General features: G+C 36.0%; 1 protein-coding gene across 3 annotated transcripts in view; it reads left to right on the forward strand.

Moving 5' to 3' along the window:
* LOC142349610 (spectrin beta chain, non-erythrocytic 1-like) overlaps window positions 1-23198 on the forward strand; it is a 69214-nt gene that overhangs the window by 14750 nt on the left and 31266 nt on the right. For 2 of the 3 annotated variants that reach the window (XM_075401292.1, XM_075401294.1), the window contains exons 15-22: window positions 9787-10010; window positions 12829-13014; window positions 13448-13636; window positions 14148-14258; window positions 14579-15283; window positions 15815-15945; window positions 16409-16444; window positions 22384-22588. In XM_075401292.1, the coding sequence (XP_075257407.1) occupies window positions 9787-10010; window positions 12829-13014; window positions 13448-13636; window positions 14148-14258; window positions 14579-15283; window positions 15815-15945; window positions 16409-16444; window positions 22384-22588 (1787 nt within the window). The remainder of the gene's footprint in view (window positions 1-9786; window positions 10011-12828; window positions 13015-13447; window positions 13637-14147; window positions 14259-14578; window positions 15284-15814; window positions 15946-16408; window positions 16445-22383; window positions 22589-23198) is intronic. The other variant, XM_075401293.1, reaches the window with a different exon arrangement.

Raw genomic sequence — 23198 nt, forward strand, 5'->3', positions numbered from 1 at the left:
GTAGATGAATAATGATTACTAATTTGGAGTCAATTTTGATGCTAGATTCTAACCTTGGCAGTCGTTTAGTCGCCATCAATGTTGGCTTTTGCTGTTTTGTATGCGCGTTTTGAAATACTGCTGATAGATTGTCTGACCATGTCTAAGTTCGATTTTAGTGTTCCGTTCGAATAAATATCAAAGTTTTCCTTATTCGTTTCACTGATTCACAAATTAATTAAAAGTTAAGCCGATTGCTCAAATTTACGGTTCCGTGTGTTTTAAGTCATCTCATGCTTGCAACGGTCTTTTTTATTGGCATGATTTTTACAGACATTATAGGAATTGAGTAATTTTTGTGAAATAGATCGAATTCAACATCGGATCTCTCTAAAAATTCAACATTTAAGTCATAAATCAAATTTTCGTTCATTGATGGTTTATTTAATTTTTTTAAGCAAGTCAAGATCTTTGGCAATCTCTTAATTAACAGTTATGCTAGATTGCTTTTTTGAGATGCTGCGAGGCTTTGCTCAGCAGAAGGTTGAATCTCGTCAATTGAAATCAGTCTATGCATAATGAGTTTCGGCCTCTGGTGTTTATATTGAACTACGGATGATTTTTCACATGGGACCAACCATACAACATGTGATTTAACAGAGGTAGATGAAGAGAATTCACGTTTAGTCTATATATAATATTTTTACTTTCAAATATCCTGTCTGCTTCCGCTTTCCTTTTAGGGGGGAGAGAGGGAAAAGAAAAGTGTAAATTTGAGACCACCCGGGTTCCATTTCACGGATGCTCAAAGGGAGCTTTTAAAAAGAATGCGATGAATAATATAGCCGAACCATAGGATAAATTTTTAGCAGGTTGATGTTTTTCCTTGGACTTAAGATGATATCACCGACATTAAGGAATATGTAAAGAAAAATGCTTTTCTGTATTTAATGGTTCGATTTATTAAATAATCGTTCAAAATCGCGGGAGCCTTTTACTGGGTTTTTATGTTTCCTGATCATGAGGTCGGTTGTATTTCGCCTCACCTTTCGGTTTGTTTTTGAAAATTAGCAGACTGTTCTGTGTGCTGGGATAAAAGGCAGTGGTAATTGCACCCGTGTATGTATATCTGCTCCGCAGACCCCACATTCCCCTTGGAACTGCTCTTCCCTTTTTCTGGACTATTTATCCCTGCTTTGAGCTCTACTTTTATACCCCACACTCATACTATGCTACTGTGTTTTCACAGACTCTTTGTATTGGTAGAGATATTTGGTGCGGGGACCTCTTTTAGAAATACAATCTACAAAACCATGCACTAGTACATTGTAAATCCATGCGTACTATTTCGTTTACATGTGTGTCTCAACTTCATGCTTTGCGCACTTGAGTTGCGCTATTTTGTGTTGATACAATGGCGTGTTTTGTTCGGTGGTGAGTCTATGGTTTAACATTTGAAGCGCATTTATTCGATTTCTCTCGAAGTCGAAGTGTATTTTCTGTCATAGCAATTTAAATATGAATACATTTTGGTAGATTTTTTCGGCTAAGCGCTTTTTTTTGCCTTTTTTCGGTTGATTAAAAGGTGCAGCGAGTCATCGGCTAGACTGCATTTTGAAGGAGAATTGTTTCCTCGTTTTTTTTTTCATATTCTCTCGTTTTCTCTTTTGGTGGTAGCTTACTCAACGTGTGTAATCTCTCTTCTCTCCTATGTTGCTAAATTGGAAGCAAAACGGAGCTGAACTAGTGTATATGTAAGCATGGTGTATATGCGAACGTGTCTATATAGCTAGCAAGCTAGCTAGCTGTGTTAAATGCACCAAGTTGCAAGCACTCAATGGAAATAAACTAGACGGGAGAGAGAGAGAGAGAAAGAGAGCTAGGAAATCTGAAGGGAATAAATAAGCAGGGAAATAATGGGAAGGAATTTTTGAATAGAAAGGGGGGATAGAAAAAGAGATTGAAATGAATTTTACATGCTCTAGCGGCTTGGTGTAAAGCGTAGTCTGAGGTGAACGCATCAGTAATATGTTTTGCTTTTTCCTTTTATCCTGTTTGTTTCAGTTTTAGCAGACATAGGTATTAAATTGTCTGCTTAAATATATGCAATCAAACCCTTATTTAAAAATGCAGTTGATGGCACACGGTTTAAAGCATATTAGCGACTGCATAGATGCTATTTTTTTTACTGTGCTGAAACTCAAAATTTGATTAGAAGATGATCTTTCTTATTGCTGACATGTATGTTTTGTAAAGTGACTAGTGTATTAGTGTCTTTAGTCGTTTTTTGTTTTCCATTTTTTTCGCTTTACTAATTTTATTTGTAATTGACAACCCACGTGTTGATTTTGTGGGATAGCTATTGATGTGTGATGTAATGAATTTTGTCTGGCTAGCTGATGGTGTTTATGTGATGCATGCATTCTATTCGTTTTTTACACGTATGATGCGCTTGTTGTCTGGATGTATTCATACATGAGAGGTGCAGACTAGGCTGGAATGTGTATTGCTTCCTGGCTGCTTTTAAGTTTAAAGAATACATGCCAGTGCGAAAAAGTCGCTAAATATAAACTCCGAAGATATATCGATGATGGTAGCGCTTGAGTAAGAATATCTATTTTGAAGAAAACAAATAGTTGGTTGCGTGGAGCTGAAATGCCTTTTAGTACTATTAAATTTGATAGCTTATAAATCTAGACGATTGAGGCAGTGTAATTAAAAGATAAGTGACTGACTCCACAAAAGAGCGGCTGAATATTTTAACAGCAGAAAAATACGCAGTCTTTTCCTAGCATTTTACCATAAAAGACGAGTATTTTTAAACAATGAGCTCAATAGTTTCTATGATTACAAAGAAAAGAAAAATGACAAATATTAACAAATGAGAAAGGAAAATTTCAGAAGCCGTAGTGTTTTCTTTCATTTTTAATTGCTCGAGAACTAAGCCTTTTAATACCAAATTTTCACTTGACCGACATTTCCAGTGACTTTTTCTGTTGCGTGATCCAAATTTCTTTTATTCTCAAGCATCGCCCGCTGAACTCTTTTGGCGGCAGTTCAGTGCTGCAAGTCAAATGAAAACTACGCCAAAATTGTGCGTAATTTTTTCTTTAAATTTTGTGTTTATAGTGTATATCATAACTTCTAATGACGTCTTCTGATCGAATTTAGTGAATTTAGTTAACCCTCCTCCTCGACTAAAGCAGGCTGCAATAGATTGGAGCTCCACCTAGTCGTTCGAGAGCAATGCTTCTGACGTTAGTTGGTTGTGTTGTAAGCACAGAAAGGGTGCTCATCAATTTTGATCAGTGCGCACGTCAAATCGAGTAATTATGCTAACATTCAGAAAACTACTTTTTTGGTAATTAAAAATAATTGCAGAAGTCTACTGTTTTCATTTTTCAGTAATAAGTTATTTGCAAAATGTGATGTAATATTTAAGTGCGATAGGTACGTTTTAACAATTTTTTTTTTTGCGTATAATATCATACCAATTCGGTGATAATAGTTTCTCTTGCTCTGGAGGTTTTCTTTGAAATATCCTTTGAATGAGAAAATTATTAGTCATTTAAAGGGTCCGCTCAGTGGCTATAGCACAACGTATTATGGAGCAGCTCTCGGCGAAAATGGTTATTGACACTTATCTTTTCAAGTGAATTGTCTTTTTTTTTCAAGCAAGTCTAAACAAATTTCATATACATAGTCAATGGCCGCTTGTTGTACTTAGGCAGCCATTTTTGTCCTCTTGTTTTTTAGTCATCTCTTGGATTATTAGTCCTCTGTCATCTTTTGTAAGATCAGTTCTTGATGATTTTTGAAGTCACTTCGCTGTCCATCTTGAATGATGATTTCTGTAGGCTCAAGTGGAGAAGACAATAAATTTGAGGCGTACCTTTTCTGGTCTGCTTTTGAAGTAAGGGATAATTTCTGATCTGATTCGGCAATGATTTCTTTCACCGGTTTGTCGGCTTTTCTGACCAAATTTTAAAAATGCTAGAAGGGGACATGTCTTCTAACTTTGCCTGGCTCCAATTATTTCAAGAACTTATTGGGTGAACTGTGATCTCAATTAATGACAGGTGTTACGCGCTCATGAGACATGAGTCAATGAGTGAAATGTTTCAGAAATATTCTTGCACTCGTCGTTTTTCTTTATTGTGTTTATCATAAGTTGTAGCATTTGCTTTCCAAAGGTAGTTTCAACGTTTAATCCTTTTGTAGCTACTGGTTTTGATCTGTTGCACATCGTTACTTCTCTAACAAAAGGAGTACTTTGAGATTTTTCCTGTTTCTTTAATGGAAGTTTGTATGTGTTGTTAATTTTCAACGGCCCATTTTGTACCGGCTAGCAGTGGCTAAGAAAAGCTACCTGAAATTTATGGAATCCTTGCAAAACATTAGAGATCAAGAAACGATAATGAATAATGTCCAGTTTTAATTGACCGTTGCTTGTCTCAATTCGTTCTACTAACCAGGTCTAATTCTAATTGGTATTGGCACTTGTACCTTTTTATTATCATTAGGAAACATGAATAGGCCTAACTTAGACGTAATCTAAACACGTACTTTGAAATTGGCTCCTAAGAAAACAATCAGTATTATCTCGTTCTTTGATTGTTCGGTATTTTCTTACTGTTTAAAACGAGGCTCTTTTCGTACAGTCTGCGGGGGTATATTTTAGACTTTTTAACAGACAGCTGTTCATAGCTGCTAAACATTTTCTCCTGGATTTTATGAGCAAGGCGTTTTGTCAATCAGTTGCATCAGAGGAGTAGCCGAATTATACGAAATAGTTTTACCAAGGCTGTTTGCTTCACACTTCGACCTCTATTTAATGTCAGAGCATCATTAAAATTAGATATTTGTACACTTCAAATTTCATTTGTTGTTCCGACCCCTCTTGAGGGGGGAGGAACTATATACTCAACTGGTTTTTTTTTGTTCAGTCAAATTTGGCCGATCGATATATTCATCGTAGAGAGTTGAGACTAGTATCATTAGAAAGCTTGTCCAGCGTAGAATATGAAATTCAAAAGATTTTTTTGAATTTTGTTTTTGACAGAGATATCGAGGTTTAAACTTTCGAGAAAATAGAGTGAATTCCGTTGATTTCATTCACCTTTTCTCGGAATTTTTGAGTAAAATTTCATCAATTTTGATAAATATTAACAAAATTTTTCATGACAATGTTGTTGATTTTACGTTTCAAGACAAAATACATTGTCGGCTATTTTCATTGAATTCTTTTTGTCTCAAATTCAGGCTAAAAATTTCACAAAATTCAGACTTTTTCATCAAAAACAGCACGAAATAAGTTTCTTTAGTCCATTCCGATTAAGTTTGCAGGAAGTGCACACCCAAACACCACTAACACAATCTTTGTAGACTGAAAAAGGGGCTAATTCCACTTCAACTTCCGTTGAGAGTGCTCTGTAAACAAAACGTTGCCGTTTTTTGCTATTTTTATTCGTTGATTATCGAAAACGCAGCATTTACTTTTGATTTTTTAACAAACGAAATATCTATATCAATGACATTCCATAAATTAAAATATCCCAAATGGACAATCAACATTAGCAGCACTATTTCTGTACCAATCTTGGGCCGTTGCACCAAAAAAATAATTCGGATTGTCATCTGTCGGTTTTTTTGAATTCTTTTTGTCTCAAATTCAGGCTAAAAATTTCACAAAATTCAGACTTTTTCATCAAAAACAGCACGAAATAAGTTTCTTTAGTCCATTCCGATTAAGTTTGCAGGAAGTGCACACCCAAACACCACTAACACAATCTTTGTAGACTGAAAAAGGGGCTAATTCCACTTCAACTTCCGTTGAGAGTGCTCTGTAAACAAAACTTTGCCGTTTTTTGCTATTTTTATTCGTTGATTATCGAAAACGCAGCATTTACTTTTGATTTTTTAACAAACGAAATATCTATATCAATGACATTCCATAAATTAAAATATTCCAAATGGACAATCAACATTAGCAGGACTATTTCTGTACCAATCTTGGGCCGTTGCACCAAAAAAATAATTCGGATTGTCATCTGTCGGTTTTTTATTAAAAAAATTCAATCTTTTTTATATTAATTAAATAACCGATTATTTCAAATCAAAGCTCACTAGTGATAGGTCCTATTGGCTTCCTAGTTAGCTGGAAATTAATTTATCTAGTTGATTGCTTGAAAGCTTATTGTCGTTTTGACTTTTAAAATATTTGATTTTTAAATAAAATATTGCTTATTGAACGTTGCCTCCATTTTTCTCTTACTTTGGTCAACTTGTAGCTTCGTGTCAGCAATCAAAGAGTGCTCCTTCTTTAAGCTGAATTCAAATTTAGTTTTTTTTTGCTGTTTTAGGCCTTAAGTTATGGTGTTCTGGCTTTGATACTACTAGATTTCACAATTTTTTTTTAGTTTTTAGGTATTTGTCCATTTTTCATGTTTTCTAATTTTGTCAAATTATCACGTAATTGTCAGTTCATGTATCACACTTTCGCGTTCAAAATAACGCATAATTGATAATATTTAAATCCTTAAAGATATAGATTGTGTTTTTTACCGCTTCGATAAAACTTTCTCGAAGAATTTAATTGAATTTTTTAATTTTGTCTTTTAACTGTCGTTTTTACTTTGTCTTTTTAGTCGTATGTAATTTCCTGTACAATGACCCGGTTTGATTGGCTTTTCCTGAAAGAGTAGATGAGCCGATGTCCCGATATTAGAAGATAGATAATGGCTTTCATGACTTTGAAAACAATTGTTTTCCAAATTGAAAAAAAGAAACATTTCAACTTTGCAATTTTGTTCCTTTTATTGTCTGTTTGTCACCTAAACTCGTTAATTAAAGGTTAAAGATGAAATTTTTTTTGTCAAGGTAAGGTTTCAAAAGGGATTGGTGTCACAAAATCTAATGTTTTTAAAGAATTCGTTATGAATTTACTGGCTTGGACACGGGTTTTTTTCCAAAAAATAAATTAATTTTTGATTTTTGTCATATTTGACGTTCTTTTTGTAGACGTAAGACATGTTCTGAATAATTGCAGGTCTCGAGGGCTTCCTTTAGAAGAATAAACGAATAATTTGTAATTAATGGCTTTCATGTCTTTGGAAAAGAATTTTTTTTTCCAAAATAAATTAATTTTTGATTTTTGTCATATTTGACGTTCTTTTTGTAGACGTAAGACATGTTCTGGATAATTGCAGGTCTCGAGGGCTTCCTTTGGAAGAATAAACGAATAATTTGTAATTAATGGCTTTCATGTCTTTGGAAAAAAAAATTTTTTTCGATAAAAACAAGTTTTAAATTATCTCGTTTTTTATGTTTGGTCTAATTGTTACCTGGTTTAATTACTGAGAGGTCACATAATACATTTCAAGCGAAAGTGTCAATAGGGATTGGTGTCACAAAATCTAATGTTTTAAGAGAGTTCGTTATGACTTTACTGGCTTCCACGCGGGTTTTTCACAAAAAAAAGAATGAATTTTTGATTTTTGTCATATTTGACGCTCTTTTTGTAGACGTAAGACATATTCTGGATAATTGCAGGTCTCAAAGGCTTCCTTTGGAAGAATGGACGAACCTATTCAACTTTTTCATTTTGTAATTAATGACTTTCATGTCTTTGGAAATAAATTTTTTACGAAAAAACATAATTTTGCATTTTTTTCTTCTTTGTCTAATTGTTGCTTATTGTCATTAATGAGCGGCCAAATAAAACATTGTCGGTGTTCGACGAAGGCGCAAGCGGACATATTTTGAGGGCCAAAGTATGGCTTTACGGCTTCCAAAGCAATTTCTGGCAAATTTTAATTGATTTTTAGTTTGTTGTCTATTTTTTGTTCTTTTTGTAACTGCATAAAAAATTGAATACCAAGAGTTGTTAACTGCCTTCTAAAAAACATTGTTAATTGTAAACCTATGGGATATTTTAGTTGATTCCTAATGGTTTTCATCACTTTGAAATAAATTTTTTTTTTTGAAAAAATTCGGCGAATTTTCTAACTGTGAAGTTTCTGTTCTTTTTTGTCTAATTGTTACCAAGCTTTATTATGAACTGGTGAATAACCATTTTTTCTGGTGAATTACAAGTTATTTTGTTTATTTTCAGTTTTATCTGACGCTATTTTGACTTTGTTTTTAAGTTTTGTTTTTTTTTAAAACGGACATAAACTTTTTGATGTAATTATTGTTTGTTGTTTTTGTTTGATTTTGCCGTTCGTCTTCGCTCGCTTTCTTTATATCGGCATGTCTCATCAATCTAATGCATCATTTTTTACTCCACTGAGTCATTTGCTTTGGAGGCTATCTTTTCGTTCATCTACCAAATTTTTTTTGAAAAATACTTGAATTTTTTGTGTTTTTCTATCTGTTCCTCATTTGGTAGACAATTATGCCAAAATTGTGGATGAACGGGGTCGGAACCTTATGTGCGATCTCACATTACCGAGCCGCCTTGTTCTGTTTGAAATAAAACAAGAGTAATTAGTTAAAATTTTTTGAGAAAAAATTCCGTAATATTGCTTTCTAGCTTTCTCTCAATTGGAAATTCGCCTTCTGTCTTCTAGTGGTTAAAAAATTTTAAATATTGGGATTGAGAGAGTCAGATCCTCCCTTTTTCCAAAAATGGTGATAACCGATTAATGTCCGACAATTAACTTGCTCGACAATTCTATTTCTTAGCTTCTTTGCGCCCCAAATTGTCTTGCACTGTGGCTTTATTAGTGCAGGTGTTCGCTCCTCTTTCTCTAGTCTAATCATTTTTAATGAACAATCATTTTTAAAACACCACCCTGTTCAAATTTGAGAGGCCATTTAAAATCGGGTAATTTGAAATCGCTCAAAACATTAGTGGGATATTCTTTGCAAACCTCAGTTCATTTCCAGTATAATTTGGTGTGGTAGGGAAGGAAAATATTTTCCAAATGTCTATGCAGTTCTTTCTGTTGGTTTTATTTTTGTGTTGGCATTCGTTCTGTGCTAAAATGGGCCCTGCTTGAAATGACACAAATAGTTGTATGTGGATAAATGGTAACCGATTGGAGTAAATATGTCAGTGTAGAATTCCACCACCGTATTTGAATGCACAACTAGTAGTCACGCAGCCTTAGGAGCTCCTACAAGTTTGATAGCGTTTATTTGCTCAAAATAGCCAACTAACTCAACTAGTTGGAACTACAATGACGGAATTGTGAACAAGTTCTGTATGCATACGTATGTATGTGTGAGGTATGTGGTATGCTGCAGAAAAGAGTTTGCACTTTTCATGCTCGAACTGCAGCATTTGGTAATGACGAGGTCAACTCGTTTACTATCAAATTCGCCATCTAAATTGCAGAGCTGCTTCACTGGAGAGCTTTTTTGTCTACTTGATTCTTTACAGCTAATAGTTTTAACTGAAATCTAATAGTTATACAATTTGAGATGTTATTTACGAAATGCAGACCTCAAGGGTTTATTCATAATATCCTATGACCATGTTTTTGAGATAGCCACAAAATTGGTGCAAAAATTGAGTTTTTTTACGCTTTTTGATGCACTCGTCCGTTTTCCGGACGATGGTTGAACTAGAGTACGGCAGATTTAAGCATTTGAGAGTTCAGTGTTCTTCTACGATGCGAGTGTTAAATGTAGTTCATCATCAAATATTAAAGAAGATTTGACTCAATCCTGGTTGAAAAAGAAAGATTTTATTCATTGCATTCATTTAATATGTGAGTGATGAATGCTAGAAAAAATCGATCATTAAGGTCATTTGTACATTTTTAGGATTTTAATGCAGTCTTAACCCATCTGCTGTTTCAGAATGGGACGAGCTGCACCAGATCTGGAACAGGGCAGACGATCGACTGAAGCAGCTGATCCAGTACATGCAACTGGAGAAGGAGGGCAGGGCAGTGGAGAGTCTGTTGAACAAACAGGATGCCTTCCTGGCCAAAGTGGAGAGACCTACAAACATCGAACAGTGCAACGAGCTTATTGGCAAGTACAAGGACCTCCTCAGTCAGATGGACAGACATGACGAGAAGGTCAGTTGGGAGAATAAAAGAACACTTGACAGGAATGGTTCTCGAAAATAAACCAACCCCCCACGGCAAATAACCCACAGTCTGATTCTTATAGCAAATAAACATCCAAGGATGTGATTTGTTTGGTTTTGATAGTTTTATATCAAGTCCCACGAGCCAATATCAAGTCCCAGTAGGCATGGCCATATGTGCAGCTCTTTAACAGCCAAGTGGGGTTTACGTGGGGTTTTACTCGGGGTTTTCCCATCCGAAGTTGGTGGGGGTTTTCCCCCGTGTTTTTTTATAGCTGCGAAGCTGTAAGCTGAGCGTAGCTATATTGCGGTGCTCTTGGTTTTTTACGACTCGAAGAGGAGTATTGGTTTTCTTAAGGTTTTTTTTTTACCGGAAGTACTATTCGTTCAGACGCTGTTTTGACCTAAAAGCGAAAGTGAGAAAAATTGCCGTGTGAACTAATTTTTTCTGAGCGAGAGAAGTTTTTTGATCATGCGCTGCGTTTAGTGAATGACTTTTTGACTTTGAAAAGTAGTTTTTGACTGAATGGCACATATAGATAACCGTTTTTAGCAGTTTTTTCGTCTAAGTGGCTCATTTTTTGCTTGTAATTTGGTTTTTTGTAGAAAATGGTTTTTACTCGATGCTGTATTCAAATTTAAACCTCGGAAATTAATAGAACAGTGTTTTGTAGAGCCTGAAAACAAGTTTCAAGTTCAAAATTGGCATAAATTTCTTGATTTTTTAATTAATTTTGGGCTTTTTTCCTATTATTTTCATTTTTGGATCTTTAGCCGTTTTTTTGTCAAAGATAAGTCAATATGACAACTTCCCGTTGACAATTCAAATACTCAATGCCTTTTTTTGCCTCGATGTATTTTGTTTTATAAAATTGTACATATGCTAATCCGATTTTGGTAGTTTTTTTTTCCTATTTTTCTCAGTTTTTTGTGTATTTTGGTTTTAACTACTAGAAATATTCTTTTTGTGCAACATGAGGGGCTCTAATTTCGTTTCAATAAAACGTTAATGATTTTTTTTGAGCGTTAAATTTTTGAAAAACAGTTAATTTTTTTTTATAAATGCAGTTCTAAAAGTTTTTTGACCTTTTTTTGCAAAATGTTTCAAAGTTTAGTATGTTTGATTTCTGCTTTTTCTTTTTTTGATCTGTTCAGGAGGATAGGTTTTTGTCTCTGATGAATCGTTGTCTTTTCTATGTCTCGAATGCTGCAAAATGAAATGGTGTTTGTTTTTCATGTTTTTTTAAATTTGAATTTTAAACTTTCAAAATTTGGATTTGAACTTTCAAAAATCAAGAATTAGTCTTTGTTACGGAGTTCCTTAAATTGTGTCCATATTGTTTACATTCTAATTTTTATTATTCTAGCTCTGTCCTGGCACATACATTTATACTTGTTATATTGAGTTTTTCAGTTATTAACAAATTCAATGATTCGGCTTTTTCTTAGATTTTCGTCATTTCTTTGTGTTGCAATTGATTTCATTCAACATAAGGCGGTACCAAGAGTTTACTAGATAGCCTTTTCCAGAATTTCCACTTATTACTTTTTATTTTATTTTTTTTCCGACTTTGGTTTTGTTCTTAATCATTTTTTGCCTTAAAATATTACTCTGTTGCTTTTCTATGATTATTGTAATTTTTGAATTAGTTTGAAATCATGTTGTCTAGCATGTATTCTAGAAGAAAGAAGTATATGATATTTTTTTTCCTTATTGCAGTGATGAGAAATCTAACTGTAGTAGTTTACTGATTCTTAACTTTGAGCATTATTTTTTGAAAAATTTAATTTAGTTTCTAAGTTATTATTATCTGCCGTTTGCTTTAATGATCTTTTTGAGATTAGAATCATGAATTATTTGAGGGCACTCGATAGCCTTGTCAGCTTTTTGAGACTATCAGTGTTTTGACTATCCTAATTATTTTGCACTTATCCTTACCAAACGTTTTCAATAATAAATTTTTGCGGCATTTTGTTTCTCTTGGTGACAGTGGTTTAAATTTCACCAATTTTTAGATCAGACCGGGGGTGGGGGGGGGGAATGAGTTTATGGTTTATTAAAAAAGGTAATGGTTTCAGCTGCAATTAACGTTTTTTGTCAAGTTTACGCTTCGAGTCGCTTCCGGAATTCTTCCGGCTATGTTTTTTGTTTCGTCGTCTGACGCTTCATTTTCGTTTTACATTTGTTCTAGAACATTCTGTCTCGTCACTCCTTAAATGGCTTTTTCGCGCCTGATTTCACGCTTTCTGCGTGACCTAAATTGCTGTTCCTAAAACAAAGTTGATTGTAAGAAAACAGATTGTATGGTCCGACAGCCGAGTGGTTGAGGCGACTGGCTGTTAATCCGGAGATCGCCGGTTCGAGACGCGACAGGGAGACTTTTTTTACACCCAAAAACAACCTCCTTTGAAATAACTTTTAGGTTTTATAGGCGGCGGCGATAACTATTATCAACTCACTTGTATCTTTTTCCATCTGTATTTTACGGCACGCAAGTCTATTTCGCAGCTATTCCGGCAATCTGCCGGCTATGTTTTTGAAACAGGACAAATATCTCAGAAACGGAGGCTATAGGGCGTATAATCAACATTTTAAAATCCAGAAACAGATCCATCTTTGTTGAGTGTGCAGCTGCTCGTTATGAGTTGGTTAGAATGGTAATAAGAGGTCCAAATTGAGGTGCATGAGTTTCTATACGGGAGATGATGTGATTAAGATATCAATTTTAGAAACTCTGCTGCTGTTTACTGTAAGATATGCTGTTCACTGTTTGGTAAATTTTGGCCAGCAATCAAATATGGTTTAGGTTGTGCAATTTCTGAAACTGGCAGATGACCTCTACGCTGCTGACAACGAGCACTCTCCCGCTGCAGTGGAGAAGGCCAATGAGATCCAAGAGAGACGGGACGAGAACAGGAAGAAGGCAGAGGATGACTTGAACAAACTCATCGACTCTCTCGACTGGCAGAAACTCAAGAGCGAGTTCCAGAGCGTAAGTTTAATTAAAGCCAGATTAATTAAAATGAATCATTTTTCAAATGGATTCATAAAGAGACTTTTCAAGAGACCTGAGCTGGCAGTTAAAACAGCTTATGTGCTTTCGACGATATCGTAATGCAAATTTTTGTTTCCAAGTTTTCTGTTTACATTGGTCGCATAAACTTCCAAAGTTTTATTTTTTTAAAATTTTGTTACTCCTTGAATTGAAAGAACAAAAACTATCGTTGAATGATAATAGTTAGAAATAATGCGACCAAATCTTGTAAACAGTTAGATTAGATTAGATTTGAATTTCCGAACGCTGCATAAAAAGTACAATGTATTAGTGCAATCAGCGTTTGAGAGGCATTCAAATAGGTTGGAACTTGTCGAGTGATGTCTCTTTTCTGTCATTATTGTCAACAGTTATTGTCTGGTGGTTTCAGTTGCACTTCTCAGTTGAGGACAAGAGTTACCTGGTGGATACTATTGTGGATAGTCCCCTGGAGGGTAAGAAGAAATTCACCAAGTCCACTGCTGTCCAACACGAGGTGGAGGCACTCGAGAAACAGCTGGATGACATGAAGGACCATGCTGAACAGGTCAAAGAGAAACACCCCGAGTTGGCCGATGAGGTACTGCGCACACTTACCTGTGTTCTCTGTTTAGTCACTGATGCTCATTGTCAAATGTGATATTTCATGCTCTCCATTTTGATCTCGGATGCTCAAATTTGCTATTAATTTATGGGAATTAATACTAATGATTCTACTTGATGATATGACCGCCGTTTGATAGTATTTTGCTGCAGTTAGGATCCTTTGCCGTTTAATTAAGATTCAAAGATTCATTAAAAGAACTCACTGCGAGATCGATTTCTTAATTGCGAGAAAATTGTCGTGATTTTAAAACAAAAACTTTCAAACGGTTTATCAGTATCAACATTTTTTGAGCTGAGAGTGAAGTTCTATTCGAAACAGTCATCTGGTTAAACTTAAATTTGGTACGCAATCATTTAAGTCTAATTATCTCAGTAAATGTAGCATTTGCAAAGTATTTGAAATATATTTAAAATTTAATATGGAGACTGTTTTTCCCCAATTTGATGGGAATTCATGATTGTTAATGATGGGTGGTGTTGTTAAGGTGGACGAGGCAATCACCTCCACAGAGAATCAGCTAGCAGAAACTAAACAGAAGGCGAAGGACCTGGTAGACAAACTATTCGACAAAGAGAAGGGATCCATCTTTATGTCGGTAAGTACCAACCCTATTTCGATCAGATGTTAGTCTTGCAAGATGATTATTTTTCTGTTGAGCTAGTTTGCACTGAAAAGTTTTCTTTTGTATTAGGATGTTATTGTTGCAAGATTTTACCACGCAAAAGTCGGACATCAATGTCTTGCAAGATAAGCGTCTTTATCATGAATCTCGCAAGATCGAATGCTATAAATAACTGATCTCGACTCTAGATCTCACAACTCATGAAATCTTTAATTGATATTTAGTTACTTGAGGACCTGTTGGCATCTCTTTAATGTATAGGTCACTAATTTCTATTTTAAAATGTTGTTTAGACCATTTCTGAATTGGACGAGAACATTGGCGAAGTGGAGGAGGATGAGATTGGCGAAGACTGTACCAACCTGGTGGAGGCCCAGATCAAAATGGACCAGTTCAACCAGATCCAGAAGAAACTGGCCGACACTCAGTCGTCTCTCAATGAGCTCGAGAACCAGCAAGGCAGAATGGCTGATCTTCCCGACACTGAACAGGAAGAGATCAAAGCTAAACAGGAGGATGTCAAGTCTCGATTCAACAAGGTCGCTCAACCTCTCCAAGCAAAGCAGAACAAAATGGCAATCGAAATCAAAAAGTTCAAGTTCTTCCAGGATGCTGCCGATGAGAAGACATGGATGAATGAAAAAATCCCATTGTGTGAAACCCGACCGGTTCCAGGAAGTTTGCAAGAGGCTGAACAACTTGAAAAGAGAAACGAGAGTTTGAAGAACGATATCGCCAGTCACAGACCAGTTTTGGACGCCGTAATTGAAGATGGTCATGCTTTGATCAATGAGCACAACTACCACGATCCCCAGGCAGTCAATGATAGAATTGATGAACTTGAGAGCATCTGGGCGTCTCTTGATGAGAAACTGAAAGAGAAGGTTGCGGAGCTGGACATCCTGAAGAACTCCCAGAAGTACTTTGAAGATGCAAAGGATGCCGAGGTCTGGATGTCTGACCAGGAATTCCATCTCATGTCTCAGGACAGAGGAAAGGTTGGAATCCATTTTAAGTAATGAATAATTATAGGACTCAGAAAAAACAAGAGCTCTTTATACTGCTGTAATTTTAATTTTTGAGGAATGAAATGAAATGGAAACTCGAAGATATTGTTCAACCGCATGTCCGTCTAATTGGTTCCTGCCACCTACTTTTTGGTAGTTGTTCTTGTGTATGTATATAAAAATCACATTGCAGTATTTTGACGATAAGCACCACGCGTGAAATCGTTTGAATGCTTTTCACATTTTAGCGGTTGTTAGAATCTTTGAAGGTAAACCACCGATCTGTTCAACGGACCTGCTTCCAGAAATGTTTTTACTTTTAAAAAAAGTTTCAAAACTTTCAAATTATGCGCTTTGTTGCAGCATGTTGGTTAAAATTCAGACCAGTAAATAGGAAGCAGGTCCATTTTAAGTTAATAGTCAAACCTACTCTACTCTATCACCAGAAAAACGTTCACTTTCTTTGAGTTGATTTAGTCTTTGATATGTGAGATTATGGTATTTGTACTAAATGATTTCTAGGACGAGCCCAGTGCGCAAGCTCTGCTGAAGAAGCACCAGACTCTGGAGAAGTCGATCGATGACTTCGAGGACACTATCAAGTCATGTGCAGACACTGCGAAGGAACTACTGGAAGCCAATCATCCAGACAGGTGAGAACGAGAGTCTTGTAGCTCATCATTGTATAGGAGACCCCCTTCCCCTCCCTCGCTCCTCACTGCCTTAATGGTCTTTCTCATGTGGATTTGTTAGACAACGACTGGGTTTGGGTAGGATGACTTATCCATGTTGATAATTATTTAGCAGAAGAGAACGACTGATCTTGTTGTTATTTGTCAATCGGGGTTTCGAGTAGTTTCCTTTCATGCACATTTGTTAACTATAATTCCTACAATTTGGTTGAAAGTTATCTGGCATGGCAAATAATAAAATTGATAAATTCACTTGGAAAGGGAACCGTGATCGTTATTGTGGTTGCGCATTTAATGTTTAAGCACCTTCTAATTATTGAGTGAAATTTTTACTAGCGTAATTCCTTTGGTGATCTGTTCTTGTACCACAATTTTGTTCATTTATTTTTTTAACCCTTCTTCACTGTTGTTGTGTTCATTTTAGCCCCATTTTGCAAAATGCATACTCCAAATTGGACCGGTAATTAGAGAAACATCTCAACATGAAATCCCTAAACCCCTCTTTCAAACCCTCTGTTCACGTGTTGATAAACTGAACATTAATCAGCCAATCAGTTCATGTATTTGAAAGTTCAGCGACCTGAACTTCATACGTACATCCAAAAGTATCTGTTGTTACTGCATCAACTATCATATCTACATCGGAAATTAGATATTTGGAACAACCAATTTTATCGTGAGCCTAAACGTTATCTCTCCAATGTAACATGTTCTGTGCGGTGCATAGAAAGTACCGACAATTTGTAGAGCGGATCAGATTTAGCGATGAGCCACTGAAAGAGTTGGTGTCCACAGAAACAGCAAACTGCACATCTTTATTTTCGTTTTTGATGTAATCATGTTATATATATTGACTTAATGCACGCAGTTATATTCCCACTAGTGGTCTGTCCGACGTACCTATTGTCCAGAAAAGGATTTGATTTTCATTTAGTGTCTATTGAGCGTAGCCGTATGGCTGTGAAAAATTGAATTTGCTGCGTTGATGTTCTACCTAAAGAGCACCTAATTCTGGAGAAATAGCCATTGTTTTAGACAGTTTTCGGCTCCGTCAGTTTTGTGCTATATCCACTTGTGTTATTAATAGCCGCCCTCATCTTCTCAGCCGGCTATTATTGCGCTCGTATTTTTTTTTACTTCGTCAAACTTTTTTTCGCTTTACCATTTTGCCGCTTTTTCGACATTTTGCGTGAAATCTTTTTGACTTCTCTAGGCTAGTTTCTCTCTTCTCTCATTCTGCTAAAAGTGAATTTGAACATCAGTTGCTAAGCAAAGCAATTCAAAATGAACAGAGTCGGTATAAAAAATTGAAGTCAGAAATAGAAACGGGATAAACCCATAAAGCCCAATTTTAGATGCCCGCTACTTGAACGTCATTCCTATAAGTCTTAGTTACCACCTCTAATGCTTATTAATAGCCGCCCTCATCTTCTCAGCCGGATATTATTGCGCTCGTATTTTTTTTTTACTTCGTCAAAGTTTTTTTCGCTTTACCATTTTGCCGCTTTTTCGACATTTTGCGTGAAATCTTTTTGACTTCTCTAGGCTAGTTTCTCTCTTCTCTCATTCTGCTAAAAGTGAATTTGAACATCAGTTGCTAAGCAAAGCAATTCAAAATGAACAGAGTCGGTATAAAAAATTGAAGTCAGAAATAGAAACGGGATAAACCCATAAAGCCCAATTTTAGATGCCCGCTACTTGAACGTCGTTCCTATAAGTCTTAGTTACCACCTCTAATGCTTATTAATAGCCGCCCTCATCTTCTCAGCCGGATATTATTGCGCTCGTATTTTTTTTTTTACTTCGTCAAAGTTTTTTTCGCTTTACCATTTTGCCGCTTTTTCGACATTTTGCGTGAAATCTTTTTGACTTCTCTAGGCTAGTTTCTCTCTTCTCTCATTCTGCTAAAAGTGATTTTGAACATCAGTTGCGCAGCAAAGCAATTCAAAATGAACAGGGTCAGTATAAAAAATTGAAGTCAAAGTAGAAACGGGATAAACCCATAAAGCCCAATTTTAGATGCCCGCTATTTGAACGTCGTTCCTATAAGTCTTATTTACCATCTCTAATGCTTATTGTTATTGGTAGGAGCCCCTGTAGCCTCTCTCTAAGAAACAGAAGTATGTTCAACTACGAAATGCCATCAAAATAAATCGGACTTAAAAAATATTTTTGTACAAAAATATTTTTTTTTCAATATATTCTATTCGTTCAATCCCAATCATGCTTATTGGAATCAACGGCGGCTATTTTCCGGCAATCTGCCGGGTATGTTATCTTTTTTTCTGTTTTTGAACAGTTGGTTTAATCACAGTCGACTGAAGGACTAGTTGTTTGGTTAACTCAATATTATTTCTGACTTTGATCATTGTATGTTGAGTGATTTTGACCTTATCTATGTTCTCTATTTAAATTGCATCGAATATTCAAAGCATTTTTTTCGAGCAGGTCGTCGGATATTGATAATTGTTGAGCTCAGGGGAGAATTATTGAAAGCTATCATACGCGTTTTTTTCTAATAGTACTTTACAGTCTTTCTGTTAGTCTTTTTGGTATACGATGAGCCACCTTTCCGCATTTTTTAAAAGGTATTCTCATTTTGTTCTGGAATATTTTTCCTCTTTCCTGCTATCTGACTTCCGCGTGATTCTCCGCGTGACTTCTTGAAATGTTCTTGATTAATTGCTCTCAAACTAAGTTTGTAGCAATTATATTAGTACACTGGTCTTCCTTTTATGCGATCTCACCCCCAGAGCACTCCTCGTTCACCCTCCTTCACCTGGCGATTTGCACCCCTCTCGTCCAGCCCTCGCCACCCTACCCCCTTGCTTGACCCCCACCCTTCGCTTGATGACTAGCTCTGCTCAACCCCTCCCCTTAATGCTAGCAGCCCTAAGCCCCCAGCTTGCTACTGCCAGCCAGCTTGCCGGTCGTTTGAGAGCAATTTGTGCGACGTTAGCCGATTGTTTCAAACTGCTATCGCATTTACATTTTTGATAGGTTGAACTCAATTGGCGGAAGTTCACTAGTGAATATCAAAAATAAAAGTGCGACAAAATTGATTTCAGTTTTCTTTTAAATCTTAAAAGGCGGTGGACTAAAATAACTCTAACATTGTACGAAGCCTTTTAGTGCATATATCTAGGCGTTTAACCCCTGCTCAATTGTACTACATTTAAATTGAACCCCCGCCTGACGTTCGACAGCATTTCTTCCTACTTAAAACGTTTTTTTTTCTGATTGGTTAATGAGGAAAACAGCTCTTTAGTAGCTTTTTCTGGCTTGATTTTCAATTATTATTCTAAGTGTTACGTAAACATCACGATTTAGCTCGGCATTTACTCAAATTTTTTTGGGTGTCTATCGGCTGCCAAGTTTTTTATAGCTGCGAAGCTGTAAGCTGAGCGAAGCTATATTGCGGTGCTCTTGGTTTTTTTTTGTTTCGTCGTCTGACGCTTCCTTTTCGTTTTACATTTGTTCTAGAACATTCTGTCTCGTCACTGCTTAAATGGCTTTTTCGCGCTTGATTTCACGCTTTCTGCGTGACCTAAATTGCGGTTATTCAGAAACAGAATCTGTTCCTAAAACAAAGTTGATTGTCAGAAAACAGATTGTATGGTCCGACAGCCGAGTGGTTAAGGCGACTGGCTGTTAATCCGGAGATCGGCGGTTCGAGACGCGACAGGGAAAATTTTTTTGCACCCAAAAACAACCTCCTTTGAAATAAACTTGTAAGTTTTATAGGCGGCTGCGATAACTATTATCAACTCACTTCCGTATCTTTTTCCATCTGTATTTTACGGCACGCAAGTCTATTTCGCAGCTATTCCGGCAATCTGCCGGCTATGTTTTTGGATTTTTGCATCTTCTGTGATCCTTTTTAGCTCTGTTACTTAGTCTCAAAGTGAACAGCGCTAAGTGATTCTCTTATCAGTCTCATTTTAATTAATTAAGGTTTTATGTCAAACAGTTTTTACTACTTTGGCACCACTTGCTTTCATTTTTGTCGGACTTAACCCTCTTTTGTATTTTCTTCTGTCATTCAATCTGATTAAGGATAGGTCTCATTGGCGTTTTTATTAGGCACACACCACTTTATTGAGTTTTTAGGATTCAAAGCTGCGGGGTTTAATGGCTTCGACACGTCTTGTTTTCAAAAATTGTTCGTTTTATTTTTTTTTGAATATGATCGTTTTAATTGCTCTTGAACGAAGTTCATAGCAATTATTGCAAACGTGTGTCTTTTTTTATGCAAAATTTTTGCTTGACAATTTTGACTTTTCGAGTGACTTCTACGCCCTTGACTTTTTGAATTCTTTTTTGAACACTATTGAATTTATTAGTCCCATTTAGGCTCCCCCTCCTTCCCTCCCCCCGACTGAAGCAGGCTGCAATTGATTAGAGCTCCCACTAGTCGTTCGAGAATAATTCTTCCGACGTTTAGTCGGTTATGTTTGTAATTGTTTTTGTTGTCTTGTCGGCTATTCTCATCAATGATTGGTGTCATTTGCTCTTTAGGATCACAATTGGATCTTTTTAATGGTTTTAGGTGCATTGCTGGTAATTTAATTGGCTCCGGCATCATTTGTTTTTGACTAATTTTGAACTTTTGGTTGTTGTTTGCATTTGTTGCTACTTTTGTTCCGTGTTTGAAGAATTCAAAATTTAGATGCATGTTTCATTAAATTTCGTTCCTCTTATTTTCGTAAAAATCGTTTTTTTGCCTAATGTCGGCCGTGTTGTCTTTTTGTTTTGTCGGCGGTGGTTCTGTGCAAAGTTGGTATTTGCCGTCTAAATTTCCAATGTATGAAACTCGTTCGACTTTGTGGGGAATTCGAACTTCGTTAACACTATTTTTCTAAAAGAAATGAATTAAAATAGTTTTTTTGAGTTTTGTAGTGTTTCGTTTCCTTTCGTAGACGTCTTTGTATGTTTTTTTTTGTTGTTTGTTATCGCTCGCTGTTCTTTTAAGGAGTCTGATATTGTTGTTTTCAGTTGCTTCAGTTCTTTGAATTGCGATTAAAGACTGGGCCTGCTATGCTTTTTTCTATACTTCTTCGAATAAAACATTGTTTCGATTTACCTCATTTTACCGTTTATTCTACATTTTGCAGAAAATCTTTTGGACATTTCTAGGCTTGTTTCAATCTTGATTTAGAGAACCAGAAATACTCCGTTAATGGAGGCGAATTTTCAACTACCTTCTAAACTCTGCCTATTTTTTTTTCTATTTTTGTTTGAGCTAACTCGATCTCATATTTATGTTTCGCACCAGTTTTGCCAGCGTCATTTAACGGCAAACTACTTGTGCCAAAATTCGAGTCACTAGTTTTGCTATAAATTCTTCTATCGCTTTTTAAATCAGCTAAGGGGGGCATAACTAGACTATTTTTTTTAAAAAAAAAACTCGACAGCCAGGTGACTATTGAATAATCAACCCAGACTGAAATTCTCGGCTTGTGTTGGTTGACAGAAATTTCTTGTTCGAGAGATGTGTTTCGCTACTTAAGTTGACTTTCCCCAACTTTTAAGCGCTTAGTCGAATTTCCCTGTCGGTACTAGCATAGAAAAGCCGTTTATGTTAATTGTTAGCTTTACCCCGATAGAATATCTTAGCACCTTGTAATTGAGTATTTACATGCACTACTTTGATCATGAACCTCTTAATTAATGTCCAAGAGAGTTTTCGACTTATTCGAGTTCTTCGACCATTTGTTCGAGATATTTGAGTTTAATTGACTGGCTTGCGAGCATTTTTAGTTTGAAAGCAATTGTATTCAAAAGCACAAAGCACGTATCGCCTCTAAGTTTGGCGTATAATTTCTGCTGTTCCTCAAACGTAGAATTCCTAGCGAAGTGAATTATAAGGAAAGTAAGACTCCCAAGTTCACTCACACATGACATGTTTCGCCCACCACGAGATATTAACACCGTTTCAAAACCCCATCACTATTAAAATCTTCTAAAGGACATCATTTTGCACAAACTATACTGTAGGTAAATTTGAACACGACGTTGGCGATGAGATATTCTTTATAAGAACATCGACTGATTACATGTTGACCTTTTATTTTCACGTTCACGTCAAATGCTAAGAATATCCGCGAGGATTCGTTCCATATTAAGCCGATGTCAGTCTGAAACTGTTTGCGAAATGTTTGAGTGATGCTCTTGTTTTGGACCAGCAATTGGTGCTTTTCTCGTTGGTGTATGGTCTAGTCTCAGTAACTTCTAAATGATGATGCAAAAATAATATTCTATATGCATAATTGCAGCAAAGAAATGTAAAGCTTAGTGAACGTTAATGGAACGGGTTGCTCTAACTAGACAGGATCTTTCATGTTGATCAACTTTCGCCATCGATTCTCGTTTGTAATCCAAGAAAGTATGTCGTTATAGTCCCAAGATCCAATCCGAACAGGAGAAGATTGAACACAGCTACGCGAATCTGAAGGGACTGTGTGAAGAGAGGAAGAACAGACTGGAACAGGCAGTTGAGCTGTTCAAATTGAACAGAGATGTGGACGATTTGGAGATCTGGATCAACGAGAGGGAGATTGTGGCTGGATCCCACGAAATGGGACAAGATCTGGAACATGTCATTGTAAGTAATGCCAAGGTTTAATCCTTTTGTTTGCTGCCATGGTTTTGTAACTGAAATCTTGCGTGAGAATTCTGTATGCAACATTTGGTTGCAATGGTCAGGTTTTAAGTAGAAAAATGAAAATTTACACAAGCAATGCCATTCAATGGCTTCGAAATATTATTCCTTTTGAAGAAATATTGTTATTAAGGCATTTGGACTAATTTTTCAGGTAACAATGTGATTTTTGAAAAAGTTGGTAAAATTTAAAATGAAATTTAAAATTAAGTTTTTAAATATATAAAAAATTGGCATTGTGAGACCGGAAGCAAGATAAACTAGTGAAGCCCTCGGTTTCCTGTTTAGTTGCTCTCCGATGTTCATGTATTGACAAATAGTTGTAATGAGTATATCGTCTGGGCACGCATCTTAGGCTTTACATTACTCTGACAGCATTTATTTATTTACAAGAATAATTGGTTATTTTTCCCCACGATTTTTTTTCTAATAGCTGTGATTGACAGAGCGGGCAGCTATCACTGACTTTATTTCATTTCGGGTTTGCGATCCAAAGAATATGGATTGTATTGGTCCTTCATTTTAATTTTAATATATTCACGCCTTTTGATTA

This window comes from Convolutriloba macropyga, chromosome 11, assembly GCF_964194025.1.
Source record: "Convolutriloba macropyga chromosome 11, txConMacr16.3, whole genome shotgun sequence".
Taxonomy (NCBI): Eukaryota; Metazoa; Xenacoelomorpha; order Acoela; family Convolutidae; genus Convolutriloba; species Convolutriloba macropyga.